The sequence below is a fragment of the Arachis duranensis genome, chromosome 9 (assembly GCF_000817695.3).
Source record: "Arachis duranensis cultivar V14167 chromosome 9, aradu.V14167.gnm2.J7QH, whole genome shotgun sequence".
Classification (NCBI taxonomy): Eukaryota; Viridiplantae; Streptophyta; class Magnoliopsida; order Fabales; family Fabaceae; genus Arachis; species Arachis duranensis.
Genome location: NC_029780.3, coordinates 115594877 through 115610923, shown reverse-complemented (window position 1 = coordinate 115610923; position 16047 = coordinate 115594877). Strand labels below are relative to the sequence as shown.

Here is a 16047-nt window from a genome sequence, read left to right as displayed (position 1 = left end):
AATTAAATTATTTATATTTATATTAGACTCTACTTTTCTTTTTACCGAGTCAACTTTGGAAAACATTTGCTTCCCATGAACAAACCTACTTATTTTGACTAATCATCATCCAAACGCAAATTGACCAATACAATTTGGTCAATATTTTTTATTCTTTTCAAGCACTTTGAAATTCTAGAAAGATGTATGTCATGATTTTAGTAGCATAATCCGATAATAAATTAAATTAAATTTTTACCTGCATCATATTTTGCCAAAACAATAATTTCGCCAAAACTAAATAAATTATTTTAATATATCAAATATTTTATTTGTATATAGCCACCTAAATAAACTGAATTAAATTTGTAAATATATCCCCAACAATTATATTAGAATAAAAGTCATTAAGTCATGTACCTATAAATTATATATTTTAAATTAATTTTTAAAAAGTACAACCGTGAATTTCTATCAATTAAATGACACATTATCATCTAATATTTTTCAAGAAGGGCCTTTAAATAATTATCTTTTCATATTTTATTAGAATATAAATATCATATTTATATGAATTTCAAATAATTATCTGTCCTCGTGTGTTTTTGCTTTCCCTTTGTTTGGGTCTTTGATCCCCTTATATCACCAAAAAAAACTTTATTGCAGCACTTCCTCTCATAGAAATACAAAACTCAATAAATACGATTTAATTTTATCGTATATTTAATGTATATTTTAAAATTTATTTTTGTCCAAACTTTAGCCAATCATATTATTATTATACGTACACAAAAATTTATTTATTAATTAACTACACTCAACTCAGAGTCTAACATTTATAATAGTAACTTGTCTTAGTCCTTAAGTTAATTTTTGTAATAACGTGTTGATTTTGCACGTAATCTGAGTGAAAAATTCAAATAATAGTAAATTAATATACTAAATGAACATGCTTCATTAATAAATAGATATTAATTCAAAAATTAATATAAGTGATGGTTATAAAATTTAAAGTTCAATTTGCGTTTATTAAAATTTTAAAAGTCAAATTGAGTCTCATATCAAAATTGAGAATCAAAATAAATATTCATTCTATGGATTTAAATAAAATAAAAAATTATTATTTTTTAAATCTATTATTTCAACTTTAATATCCGGAATGCAATTTTTTTTATTTAGGGTGAGTTTGTCCAATTCCACGAACTTCTATAATTTTATAAAGTTGGCCGCATCCCTAATACCCATCGTCCAACTCTTTCCTAAAACCTTGGCTGAGAACGAAATTTAAGTTTCTAAACCATTATCATCGTCTCTAACAGTTTATAGGAGGAGCATGTAAAAGTACACAGACAATAAACAGGTTTTTTCAATATCGTCGACACCAATGACAACTATTATCATCGTCTCTAGAAATACACAGGTACATATGAATAAGCTATATTTAACCAGAATTTTTTCTATTATAAATTTAAAAAATCACTATCTTTCTAAAAAAATACGACTTATTCATATGTGTGTACTTCTATGTATTTTAGAGACGATGATAATGATTGTCATGTTAATTTTCAAATTTCTCTTCTCACAAGAAATGTGATAGGCGGAGAATAAGGCAAACTCTATCAAAAAATAAAAATTCATCAGAATTCAGACGAACTCTATTAAAATAATGGAATTCGTTGGAAGGTGCGATGAACTTGCTCTAAATAAAAAAAATTGTATTCTATAAATTAAAATTCAAAAATTGAGTTTGGAGAAATAATAAATTTTTTATTTTATTTCCAAAAAAATCCCAAAATCTACCATATAATTAAATAGAACATAAGATCATTTATTCATCAAAAAATATTATTATACATAAAAAAATTAATATATTTTATACCAAAATTGATTTATTAATTTATTTATGGTATGTAAATAGTATGATTGTAGATTGTGTATTTAATTGATGCCATAATTCCCTTGGTGTAAGTTGCCCTGTCTTTGTCTCTGTCTTCAATTTTCTTTCGGTTTAAACTCCAGAATTGTAGAGAGAGAAAATCACTCCCATGTTAATATTGTAGTTTCCTTTCTGTTTGTTTCCCTCGTAATTCTATGTTTCAGAGACTCACCAAACACACTCACACGCACCTCTCTGCAATCTCCGATTTCTCTTTTTCTCTCTCTAAAACCTTCACCTTCATCTTCTGAGTTCTGCCCACTGTTTAGATCAGGTAACTTCGATCTCGATTTCGCGTACTCAGATCTGGATTCCCCTCAAATTTCTTCACTTTTTTCATTTCTTGGATCTATCTATCTTTACCTCACTTATTTATATTTCATTTCGTGCTTCAATTAAGGATCCTGATTTTGATGCTTTGTTTTCTTATCTGTTATGTTGCGATTGTCAAAATACTGTTTTTTCGTTTCTTTCTTGTTCCTTAGTTGTTTTTTGGGATCACTATATTGATTTTGATAAGTTTCTTTTAATATAAGCTTTATTGATACTTGCTTATTACTGCTTGTTTTATATTTTATTGTATTTTACCTCATTTGATGAATGGATATGGCTGTTACCGAATTGCAGTTTGGCCTGTGGTGCCGGCACATAACCGTTATTGAAACCAGCTACGATGAAGAAGGCCATTGGTCAAACTGTTAGGGAACTGTAAGTCTAACTCTTTATTAACATATAACAACATATGGATATGGTTCAATATGGCGGGAGTATAATTTTCTGTCTTGATCTGTATTGCTATTTCATTACTGATTTATGCTCTCCATTGTAATATTGCAGCAAAAGAGAAGTAAATAAGAAAGTACTCAAAGTTCCTGGCATAGAACAGAAGGTAAATTTGTGTGTGGTTTTCTTATATTTTTATACTCACTGTAAACTATGTTTGCATAATTATGGCATTGGTGTAAGGATTGTGGGAAACTTTGAGCTCACTTTTCCTAAGTTTTTGCTCGGGAATAGTTAGTTGAGTTGAGTGTCTTTGAATTTGCATCATATAATCTTATCTCACAAATATTAATCCCATTAGTTGTTTCTATCCTTTCCTTAGGTTCTCGATGCTACGAGCAATGAATCTTGGGGTCCTCATGGATCACTTCTTGCTGATATTGCACAGGCGAGCAGAAACTAGTAAGCTTAATCTCTCTTTCTAAATAATGAATCGAACTGTGCTTTGCCGTAAAAAGAATCTCATTTCTGAGCTCCAATTCTAATGCAGTCATGAATACCAGATGATCATGGCGGTAATATGGAAGCGACTTAATGACACTGGCAAGAATTGGCGACATGTCTACAAGGTGTTCAGGGAGCAGTTTTATGTTTTAGTTGTAGTTACTCGTGTGTTCTATTATTCTTATTTATTTTCTGTTGTTGTAATGCTTTTTAGTCCCCATGACAATGAAAAGCACCCATGAAGTAAACTGCTTGTTAAATTTGTCATAATATTTGTCATGACTATGCTGGTTACCTTCCTATTTAGAATTCTGTCCTGTATGTGTTTTACTGCTGATTATACATGCTTAGAATTACATAGTGCTAATGTTTTCATATTAACTGTTAAATCACAGGCTTTGATAGTACTAGAATACATGGTAGGTCATGGGTCAGAGCGAGTCATAGAGGATATTAGAGAGCATGCCTATCAAATATCGGTAATTTTCATTTCTGTCATTCAGGTTTTGTTTATTATTGAAACGATCTGTTAGAATTTAACTTAATATTATTGCCAATGTATTGTGAACAGACATTGTCCGATTTTCAATATATTGATTCCAGTGGAAAAGACCAGGGAAACAATGTCAGGAGGAAATCACAGAGTCTCGTTACCCTTGTGAATGATAAAGAAAGAGTCATAGAGGTTAGACAGAAGGCTGCCGCTAACAAGGACAAGTAATTCTCATCTTATTATCTTTATTTATATTTTGAACTTTTGAACTTCAGTATTTCCCATTTTATATAACAACTTAGACCAATCACATTAATTAAGAAGCACCAGCATTCTTAAAGCATTTTTTTTTTATTGTTTTTATTCATCTATGAAGTGGAACTTCTAGACTATTAAATCTAAAATCACAAGGTATAACTTACAACATGTAAGTATCAATCTTACTTTGGAGGATATATGTAATTGCCGATATGATTCCCCAGGTTTCGCAACAATGCATCAAGTGGAATGTATAGACCTGGTTCATATTCAAGCAATGGACCTTATGGTGATAGATATGATGATGATCCTTATCGGAGCAGGGAGGAAGATAGAGGCTATGGTAGAGAAAAAGAATGGGGCTATAGAGATGATGATCAGTATAATCGTGATGGAGATCGTTATGGCAGAGATTATGAGGATCGATATAATAGAGATGGCTACAGGGATGATGAATCCAGGGGAAGAAGTCAAGATGTTAATGATTACAATTATGGCTCTAGAAGCAGGAGCTCAGATAGAGATCCTGATCGCAGTTACAATGATGAAGGTCAACACTCATCTCGGTATGACCCTATATTTGGATAAGATATTGCATTCACTAAAATTTGCTTTGTCTAAACAAATATTCATTGATAAATATTTATCAATAGAGTTCTCAAGGTTTATTAAATTTTGGATCCAACCTTTCTTGTTATTGTCTGTACTTTATGATACATGTAGGAGTTTCGCAAGATTTTACTGTCCATTTTTTACTCTCTAATCATTAATCAATGACACCCAATTTCTCAGTTTAACATTTTTTATATTGAGGATGGAGAACTGTAAGACTGGCAGAGATAAACAGAAAGTAGATCGGTAGTTGCAGTAGGAATTAGAATAGAAATAGAGAAGAATGTGAAATCACAGAAAAGGGAGTATCTGTGTGATATTTCCCAAATCAGTGAGGAATTATATTATTTAATTGTGTACGAGTGTATAAGAAATAATATACATGATATTTGGCATTTGAGAGGCCAATTCTCTCCTCAATTCGTACTCTACTTACTTCCTAACGTCCAATTGCTTCTGGCTTTCCTATTTCTATTCTCCTCTCACTTCTAACAAACTCCCTAAAACTCGGTTCCCCTTACTTCCTAGACCCCATTCTGTTATTTTCTTCTTGCCTTTCCTCCTATATGCAAAATTGATAAGGGGCAATTTTTCCCATTCTGTCCTTGATCTTCCTTGCTGCTGAGGTATGTAATAAGAACCCAATTCATTCAATACCAACTTGTTCTGGCCTTATTCCTTGATTTATTAATGTGGAATGGATTGCATATATTTTTGAAGTTCAAGTTTAAGGAATATATTGTGAGTTCACTGAGTTGTAAATTCTGGCAAAAATAATAAGGAATCATTGTAACATTCTTTATTGCAATGTTCTGTCAGAGGTACCAGTGCTAAGGCTGAAGACCCTTCTCTGGAAGGAAGGTAAAACATTCATAGATATGTTATTTCTTTTTTCTCTCGGGAGCAGAAACTGTCAGAGCAAACTATGGGGGCTCCTCCAAGTTATGAGGATGCTATTGGTGAATCTCAAAGCTCTGTACATCATGAAAGGTATCAAGTTACAATATGGACATCACTTACTGACAATTGAATCTGTTGCTAATAATTTCTTGATTACAGGGATGGAGAAACTTCAGCAGCATCTGGTCCAAGGGGCTCTTCTCCTGCAAGTGATAATCCACACCAAACTTCTGCTCCGACAGGATCTTCTCCTTCTGTAGGTAATAATCCAATTGAAGTAAATGGTGTGCCGACTACTGCTATATCTGGAAACCAGGAAGTTGAGGCTTCTGATGAATTTGACCCTCGTGTTCCTCTTTCAGGTGTGAAAAGTTCTTTGCTAAATTCAGTCGTGTTGATCTTCATTATTATTGTAAATCCAGTTGTTAAATTGTTACAAAATGTAATTAGTATTTTCTCTCTTGGATATTAAATGCAACTATGCAAGTGCTTTCAAGGAATGTTCTACCTTGGTGTCTGGCAGCATGTAACACTTAATTTAATCCATACATGACTTTGGTCCTACACACCCAAATCAATGGCATAACCATACTGTAAAATTGATGGAATTTTAAATGCAGATATTCACTGTTTCAGTTTAATATTTATTGTATTCAGGAGAATGTATTCGTGTTTTAGTGCTAATTTCTTTGCTAGAAAAATTCATTATGCTTTATACTCATGATGTCTGTGTGTTTCTTCTTAGCTGCCCCGGCCACCTTAAATAATGTTGAAGTGGACTTACTTGGCTCCCTCTCAGAGTCATTCTCGTCGAATGCATTGTCCTTAGTGCCCTCTGCATCAGCAACTGCAGCCGCAGCAATTGAAGGCAATGTACACCTTGATTCAACAGCTTCCTCTGCAGCACCACCACCTGGCTCCAATAATTTTGATCAGGTAAAAATGTGCTTGATTGTCCTTTTTTATATATACAGTAAGTCAGTAATATACAGTAATTATAAGAATGAGTTTCTGTGTGGCTTGAAATGCTTCTAGTTTTTACCTTGTTCCCCCCTCTCTGTCCTTTCTGATATGCGCATGCTTGACTTTGAACATGTATGCTTATTAAGCAATGTAACATAATCATTACTACCATTTTTGTTGTCACCAGAATGAATGGTTGGAATTCAAATTTCTAAATATTGGAAGTGCTATTTTTATATTGAAAGTATATCTATTCTTGTGCTTATGCAGAGAATAATCATTTTTAGATGCTTCTGAGCATTTTTACTCTTAATGTCCTTTTATGGGAACTGATCTCCTTGTTAGTCCTAGTTGAAAATATTGTTGATTTGACTTTTGGCAGTCTTTTGAAGACCCTTTCGGTGATTCACCATTTAAGGCCATTTCTTCTGAAACAACTCCATCTCAACCTGAGACGAATCAGAGGGTCGAACCATCCCAATCAAGTGTATCTGACTTTGGGTTTGGAGACTCATTTTCTGCTGCACTGCACTCTACATCAGATGCCAGTGACAATCATTCTTTAGCGACAAACTCACAGTTAATATCTCAAGGTTTTTCTGCCCCACAACAGCAGAATGATATTCTTGCAGATATTCTTCCGCCTGCACCATTACCTGGAACGATCTCACAGCAGAACTTTTCAGCCCCTCCCAATTCTCAATCTTCATCTGAGCTAGTGGCATCACAATCCATTTTTGCACAAACTGGCCAAAATACGCCGCAAAGTTTCTCAGCTGAACCAGCAACACATTCCTTTTCAGTTCCCACTGGCCAACTTGCCCAGCAAGCCTTTTCAGCTGCCAATGGCCAACCAGTACAACCACCTTATTTGGCACCAACTAGTCAACATGCACAGCAACCCTTTTCAGCCCATGCTGGTCAACCTGGCCAGTCAATGGGTCCTATGTATGGTGGATTCCAGTATCAGGCAGGATCTGTGACTTCAGGAGCTTCGGGTATGTTACTTGAACCAAGTGGTGGAAATAATGGACATATGAACAGTTGGAGTGTCCTGCCACAAGGATCTCCAGCACCTATTCCTTCACACATGACTCCCCAAGCACAAATAGGACAGCTGTCACAGACTGCAAACTACTTTCCCCAGCATGGAGGGTCTAGTTCTCAATCCCCAACAAATCAAGCACCACAGTTTAGCAGTGGGAATTTCATCGCACAAGAGGGGAATGCATCCACTTTTACACATCAACCACATGATGTATCTGGTGAAAAACAAAATGAATTTGTAGGCAGCTTACTTGGTCAAGGTGCAAATGTTCCTAATGCTTCCCAGTATGCTGTGCCTTCAACAGGATCAAATTATAAGGCCTCAGAACCGTCTAAGGATAAGTTTGAGATGAAATCAACAGTTTGGGCAGATACACTGAGCAGGGGGCTAGTTGATTTGAATATATCTGGAGGTGAGTGCTTGTACCTCAGCCTCTTCTTGCTGTTTCTGACATTTTTTAGTCACTTAGGTTAGATTGTCTTCTCTTATCTGAACCAACTATTGACTTCAATGTTTCTTATCTGCAGCTAAAATAAATCCCTTAGCAGATATCGGAATAGACTTTGCTTCCATTAATAGGAAGGAAAAGAGGATGGAGAAACCTACCACAACAGCCGTAACATCAACTGTAACCATGGGTAAAGCCATGGGATCCGGTTCAGGTGTAGGCCGGGCTGGTGCTGGTGCTCTCAGAGCTCCGCCAAACCCAATGATGGGTTCAGGCATGGGAATGGGAATGGGAATGGGCAATGGTCCTGCTGGTGGTATGGGTATGGGAGGCTATGGAGGTATGAGCGCGCCAATGGGAATGAACATGGGTATGGCGCAGGGAGTCCAGATGCAGCCACCTACTGGGTTATACTCTGGGTCCAACATGGCAGGTAATTATAACCCCATGATGGGAACTGGTGGTTATCCTCAACGGCCATATGGTTCCTACCGGTAAGATTTAGCTTGTACCTCAAGATAGAAAAGTTATGGGTATGAGATTGAGAATTGTACTTAGATAGCATGATAAAGATTAATATTGATTGTTTTGTCGAATGATTTTGAGCAAGATGATGGCAAGCCAATCCAGTGTTGCTTGTGGTCTGCATTCTATACCTTTACATTTGTATTTTAATAACAGATGTAACTTTCTGTAAAGTGATCCAGATGTATGGTTATAGTACTTGTGTGATGTATGGTACTATCATTCTTTCTGTTTTGGGTGGTCATATTCATTTGGTGCTTTGTGGCATCGGCATTGTATAACCTTTGCTGGGATTGGACGGAAGAGGTGATATTAATATATTGTTTTTCTCCATTGGACACATGAATTCAGAATATCAATGTGTAAAAATTTGTGTTTGATTTCATTGATGCTTCAAAGGACTAGTGATATCAGTCCATGATAATGTATAGGCATTTTGCACATGATAACAAATAAACTATTTAAAACATAGTTTGAAATCCCAGACCAACTCGTCTTATTTCATACTCCACATTCTACTTCCTAATACCTAATAACCACAATGATTTAATGTAACGTAGCACGCCATGTGTTCATTTATTGAAGGTCTGAAATTGGTTAGATTTAGTTTTATCCGGGTGAAAGAGAATTTCAAACAGCTTAATATATGAAAAACACTATTTTGTCTGCGGTGTTCGGAGTTCCCAACGTGCATGGGACGTTGTTCTAGATAGCTGTCCGTTTATATTTTTTAAGAAAGCATAGAGATTCAGTATCATATTTATTAGTTCAGAGATTAGTACTGAAATTTCAGTCTGTTTTATAAATTTCAGTATTTCAATACCTTCAAAAAATGAGAATATAAAAGTTTATATTTGGTTATTGATTGAATGGTCTTTGTTCATCACATTCAGGTTTCAGTTAAAAGAAACTCAAACACAAAACACTTATGAGCTTGCATTGCACAATTTTTTTTTAATTCTCAAATATTTGTTGCCATTATCAAACAAAAACACTTGATATACCACATGCTCGAAATTGAAATAATTGTTTTTGGTGATGTCTGAGTTCAGCGAAAGGGAAAAACATTTCCATTTCTTTTTCTTTGGATTCTATTGGTGAAATAATAAATTATGTGTACACAGTTAATTGTATAAAATATATATTGAAAATGTATGAATATATATACAAATAAACTGATTTTGTAACTAATTTTTTACTTGGTACAGTAAATTTCATTTTGGTGCGTCCCAATGACCCAATATGAAGAAAAGGTGGAGGAGTTGGGCCTGGCCCGTCAAGTGATAAAGCGGAAAGGAAAAAAATGATCGATTTGGATGATGTGCATAGCAGTAATAACTAGCAAGCGATGATGTCACGTGACGTGGGGCGCACGCGATTGTGTGTGGCGGTCACCCTTTCCTTTCTTCTCGATATTCCCCTTTTCCCTTCATTTTGCAAATTTTTTAAAAAAAAATAAATAAATGATGCATGAGATGAGATGAGATGAGATGAGATGAGGCGCAGAGAGAGCGGCACGTGAATTCAATTACAGCGAGTGAGCGAGTGGGTGACGAACCTCTTTCATTCTTCTTTGTATTTTGCTGCTTCTGCTGCTTCTCCTTCTTCCTCTTGGGTTTGGAATATCGAAGCTGGTAGAACCCTAGCTAGGGTAGGGTTAGCTTTTTCTTTTTCTTTTTCCTTTCTTTTTCCTTTTTTTTTGGGAGCTAGAATGGATCGCAAAAGGGGACGGCACGAACATCCTTTCAACGGCACCGGCAATGGCGCCTCCAAGAAATTCAGGCCACCTTCAGCTTCAGGTTCGTCTTTCCCTTCCTCTTTGGATTCAACACAATGCTTCCACCTCTATATTTTTGTTTTCCCCATTAAAGTTTTCTGCACTTGTTTTATCTTTCTGTTGTGCTTCTATTGTTATTACCCTCTTTACCTGCTAGCTCCAATTAGGTTATTTACAATTTATAAATAAATTAAAAAATAAACTGTACTGTGTTGAGTTCCTGGGTATTGGACTCTTCAATTATTATATGCTCGCAGAATAATCCGTATGCTTGAATATAAATGAGCTGATGTTTGCTTAAATACTCAGAAGTAAGGGGGGAGAAAAGGTTATTGGATGTTATTTAAGTTTGAAGCATAAAAGGTTAATCAAATTTTAACGGAGGGGACTTAATTAATGTTCTGTAACAGAAATGGAGTCTTTTCCAACTGGTTTAGGAAGCAAATTGAAGCCTTGCACAAAGTTTTTCAGGTTCAAATCTTTAACTTATCTAAAATAAAATCTAATGCAATTACATATATTTATAAATTCCATTGGTGTTGCGGAAAAATCCTGATAACAATCTCACCGAGCATAATCCATTTGATTTGACTAATGAATTGGGTAGTCAGAGCTGTGATACAGGTTCTACTTCTAATCCATGATAACCAACAAGACTATGAACAGAAATTGTTGATTCTCAAGAAAAGTTCTGTTAAGTGCTTGCCAGGCTATAATAAAATAGAACGCCATTCTATCGGATGCAAAACTTGATCTACATTTACAATACCCTACAATTCTTTTCAAGTAAAGAGGTCTGATGCAGATCACTGAAATGTTCTAGAGCACTACATGGCTAAACACATGCTCTATCAAGAGAACAAAACAAAATTTGATTGGAAGCATTCATAACATACTTCATTTTGGATATGTTTGAATTCCATATTGCTTGACCTCTCATTTTCTGTTTGCGTTCAGAACAATCTTTGTTTTATGCTTGATTTTAATTTTTCATTTGTTTAAATAAACGTGCTTTGGCTTTTATATATGAAATCACATTGTAGTATGATAACCAAAGTCCGTATCAGGTATATGGCGTTGGAATTATGTATTAAGAGTTTTTCTTTATTTTAATATCGGTTTCTTGGGTCTTTCATGCACCCCAATGCCCCCAAGAATACTTAAATGCTGCAGGTTGGCTTATTTTGTTTCTAGACTAGCTTCCTGATTGGAATCTTGTTCCAGATAGATTATATTTCCATGTTTTGGCAGTGTTGCTGCATGAAGGGTTTTGTTTACATGTTTGTATAATAATGCATTTGGGTTGTAGGATGTTGTTAGTGTTGATTTGGCCATACAATTTGATTCCTTGGTTATCTTGTTTCATAATTTTAAAGTTTGAAATCATTCTGTTGTTTCTTAAAGCAATTTGAAGCTGAGAAAATACTCTTTGATGCTGAATCTTAGGTACTTAAGGATTTTAATTCTGTTATTGTTTTTCTTTTAAAAAAGTGGCATTATTCAATCTATATATTCTATTTTTCGTTTAGAAAAAAGTCACTTGTTTTCTTTTATATGATGCTGTATATGTACCCCTTAAAAGGTTTGTTAATCCATTGAGGTAGGAGAGTTGAAATTGCATCATTGCATGTTCAATGGGACGTAATATACATTATTTCATTGGTGTATGAGACTTTGAATTGCAATTTCATGTAAAAGTGTCTGATTGCAACCTGAAGTACAAGTTTCTTTTTTATGAGATGATAGCTTATGTTTGCCAAACTGAATTTGTTTGTACTATTCTACTATATGATTAGATCATTCTGTAAGAGAATGAAAAGTAATTTAAAATTTATGATATGTTGTATTATGCTGAGGCACCTAGATTTCTCCATTTAAGCAATATCATCTCAGCCATGCAGTTTTCTTCCCCCCATTCACATTTTCATTTTGTGATGAGAACTAAATTATTTCTAGGGTGCCCTCTTGTTTGTGATGTGCTGTTAAGTCTGGACATTCCTCTGTGGTCGTTGTGATTATCATTTTGTTGCTTACTTTCATTGTCACTGTTAAATCTGTGGTTTGCTCTGCTAAAACTTCTCATATAATATTCAATTGGTACATGCTTAACCAAAGGAAACTCTTTATTCATTCAATTAAATAAAAACGTAAGGTTAGGTTTAATGGCAAGCATTATTTATGCATTCTGAAGGGAATATCTTAAGCCGTGCAACCCTGGTGGAGGATTGATTTCTGTTCACAATTGAAAGAACCACACTTGCAGTTCACTTAGATCTGGCTGTATCTACACAATTTTTGTATTGTTATTTGTTAGTATGTTGATCTGATGTATAAACACTTTCCATCTTATGTGCAGCACCTCTGGCTGTCCATTTGGTGAGGGATGCCATTTCTTGCATTATGTTCCTGGTGGCATCAAAGCCGTTCAAATGATGAATGCTGGTAGCAACCCTGCTCTTCCTCAAGTTAGTAGAACACCACCTGTTCCTCCATCTTTCCCGGATGGGTCTTCTCCTCCAATGGTTAAAACCAGATTGTGCAACAAGTATAATTCAAGCGAAGGTTGCAAATTTGGTGACAAATGTCACTTTGCTCATGGTGAGTGGGAGATTGGCAAGCCTACAATGCCTTCATATGAAGACAGACAAAGGATTGGTGGGCGAGTTGAGACTCCAGTTCATGGAGCTGCTGCTGGCTTTGGCGCCTCAGCTACCGCTAAGATTAGTATCAATGCTTCCCTTGCTGGGGCTGTTATTGGGAAAAATGGTATCAACTCGAAGCAAATCTGTCGTGTAACAGGAGCAAAACTTTCTATCAGGGAACATGATTCTGATCCTAACCTTAAAAACATTGAGCTTGAAGGAAGTTTTGATCAGATCAAACAAGCAAGTTCCATGGTCCACGAACTTATTCTGAATGTTAGTTCGGCTGCTGGACCTGCAAAGAAGAATGTCACTTCATATGGTCCTGGTTCAAACAACTTCAAAACCAAGATATGTGAAAAATTTTCAAAAGGCTCCTGCACTTTTGGGGAGAAGTGCCACTTTGCCCATGGAATAGAAGAATTACGCAAGAGTGGAATGTGATTTATGTTTCCTTTGCCCTTGTTTTCTCTTAGCACTTTCAGGACAAACACTTATGATTAGTTTACGTGGTTTTCTTTAGTGAGGATTGAATTGTGCAGAATTTTCTAGTTGAAATTTTTGTCAATTAGCTTCCAATGTGCCACATGATCTGATTTTAGCTTCTAATATTTTGTTATCTTCTACCATCATCAACTTTTAATATATCCACGTATCTAAATTGTTGGTCCAAGATTTGGTTTCTGCTCTGTATTGCAGGCTTTGCTATATGCTTTTAAGTTAGGGTTTACTAGTATATGGTCTATATTTGAAAGATGCATTTCTTTAAGTTCGTTGAGTAATAAACTAATACTAGCTGGTTTTTGTCTTTTCGAAAGATGATCAGTTCATAGAATTGAGTGGAAAATAAAGATTTACTTAATGGGAAGATATGAAAATTGTGTAGTGACTTTGTTATGGCATGTATCTGTATCATACAATTAATTGACCTAAGTCAATACATACATGCTACTTCCCTTATCATACATATAGTAGATCTCACCATCACTCATAAAAACACAATTATTCAACCAATCAATTCCTAATAAATACCATACAGTACTGCATTTTAATGGATCCTCAATCCATTTTGGTAATAAATTGGTATTTGAATAATGGGCAAAAGCGTTAATTACACTCACTACAGCAACTTAATGTAACTCAATATTATGGCGACAAATACAGGTGCACACTAGGACACTGCATATGTCAAATGCTGACATGCTTGCCGCTGGGCGCTGGCAAATGGAATTTGCCTATGTTCGAGTTCATCACATCACCTTGCTCAACAAACAGAGAAGCCATTTCTGTGAATACAACCGAGTAGATTATTGTGCATAGCCACACCCGGTAACATTCTTAGGACACATTTTGCTTCCTCAACTTGTTACCGTGCAGAGTCGCCACCGCTTCATTGGACTCGCTCGGTGTTGCCTTATCCATGAATCTGCCAAATGCATGACACAATATAATCTAATAGTTCTGTTAGATATATAACTATTTATATGTCTCTTCTTGTTGACTTAAACTTTTAGAAATGATTTTATGATATTATAACAAAAGAAAATTTAACAGAACTATTACATGAAATCATCGCTATGAAGTATCTTTCTACTCCCTTTGATGGCGGATTTAGCGCCCTCAACCTCAAAAAGTTGGTTTGCCTTGACAGGAATAACATCCCTTTCATTACAAGAAAGTCATCCGATACTGTCGAATTTACCCACAGAATAAATTCGACAGTATAAATCTTGCCGGTAACTATTTATCGGTAGATTTTTTCATCTACCGTTAATTATTGTTAGATTTAAACTTTTGATTGCAAAAATTTGGAGCTTGTTACCGTCGAATTTGTCCTCCGGTAAATTCAACAATAATATATAATTTATTATTAATAACTAAATCAATAGTTACTGGTCGATTTAGTGTGTGTTTGGATTGTGGTTGGTCAAACTGGAGTTTGAATAAAAGCGGTTTTATAAAATTGATTTTGGATAGAAGTAAGTTTGTGTCAACATGATTTATGTTTGACAACTCTTTATCAAAATTGATTTTGATAAAATAAATATTGTTTGGATAATATTAGTTAAAATTACTTTTAGATAGGTAATTACTTAAAAGGACATGACATTAAATTATAATATTATTTTTTTATACATATTAAATTTTTTTATACTTTTTTTTATAATAAATATAATACACAAAAATTATAACTATAAAAATATATAATGTCAAATAAAAAAATTAATAAAAAATGTAAATAATAAATAATAAAAAAGAGTTCATATAGAGAGGAATGATAAGAATTCTATAAATAATGCAATAATACATATAAAGGATAAAGTTGGTAAAAAAAAATAAATATTGAAGTTATTGGCTAAAAGCACGTTAGTACAACGGAGAAGTTAGAAATTATTGCTTCTTGTAAACGTAATTTTATGAACAAAATCACTTTTGTGTTTGTAGAGAACAAAATTAGCCAAACAAAAAAGTGAAGCTTTCAAGAACAAACACACCCTTAATCGATGGTAAACTTAAATTTTAATTTTTTAAAAAATTTATTTGAAAATTTACTATATAATTTTAAATATTTTAAATTTAATAATTTCTAAACTAACAAATTTTAAAGTTTTAGAATTTTTTATAATAATTTCGTTGAATGTTCACAAACAAAAATTCTAAATACAGAAGATGAACTAAACAAATTTTTTTTATCTCTTTTCTTCTACTTTGAATTCAACAAAGGAAGATTTTACTATGCTGATCCTTTCTTTAGGTGTTGAAGACACATGTGCAAGCTACAGGGATAACACGCCGTGAGTGAGAAGGTGGCGAAGTTGAGTCTCTACTTTATAGCAGATCATAGGTCCACAAAGTAATATCTGTCGGTTCCTTACACACCTGTTTATGATTATAACGTTGGATTAATCTTTGCAATAACTAAAGTGTGTAGTGTTTTAAAAATTTATTGCAAAAACTGTGATGATACAGTACTATTTGATTACTCCTATATGTATTCTAGGATAAGAAATTATGTACTCTAATTTTTTAGAATTGTAAATGATGCTTTTAAGATAGAAAAGATTTGATATAGTTTTATACCAAAAGATGTATATATATGTGTGTGCTCATGGCTAATAGAAAAGTAGGTTAAAACAACTTAATTTCTATAGAAAACGCCAATAACATAAATTATTATTTTTAGCTTACAAATCACATATGCATGTGCGTGAAAAATAAAATTTAACAGAGAGTTGCGC

General features: G+C 34.1%; 2 protein-coding genes across 2 annotated transcripts; both read left to right on the top strand.

Moving 5' to 3' along the window:
• Positions 1–1945: 1945 nt before the first annotated feature.
• On the top strand, positions 1946–8735 carry LOC107467664 (clathrin interactor EPSIN 3). The gene is given in 13 exon segments (XM_021132044.2): positions 1946–2189; positions 2543–2623; positions 2753–2804; positions 3021–3100; positions 3189–3267; positions 3538–3621; positions 3714–3859; positions 4118–4459; positions 5325–5495; positions 5565–5767; positions 6151–6341; positions 6751–7828; positions 7944–8735. Coding segments are annotated over 12 exon segments (2880 nt in total). The 5' UTR covers positions 1946–2189; positions 2543–2588; the 3' UTR covers positions 8363–8735.
• A 1108-nt stretch (positions 8736–9843) lies between these two features.
• LOC107467690 (zinc finger CCCH domain-containing protein 44) lies at positions 9844–13440 on the top strand. Its single transcript, XM_016086853.3, has 3 exons — positions 9844–10188; positions 10577–10637; positions 12523–13440. Exons 1-3 carry the CDS (start codon positions 10101–10103, stop codon positions 13250–13252), a joined length of 879 nt encoding a protein of 292 aa, XP_015942339.1. The 5' UTR covers positions 9844–10100; the 3' UTR covers positions 13253–13440.
• Positions 13441–16047: the final 2607 nt, after the last annotated feature.

Bases quoted from the DNA above. Each gene is read 5' to 3' on its own strand.
- LOC107467690 (XM_016086853.3), top strand. From the start codon at position 10,101: ATGGATCGCAAAAGGGGACGGCACGAACATCCTTTCAACGGCACCGGC. The intron at 10,189-10,576 runs GTTCGTCTTTCC...GTTCTGTAACAG, and splicing joins CAGGCCACCTTCAGCTTCAG to AAATGGAGTCTTTTCCAACT. The intron at 10,638-12,522 runs GTTCAAATCTTT...TCTTATGTGCAG, and splicing joins CCTTGCACAAAGTTTTTCAG to CACCTCTGGCTGTCCATTTG.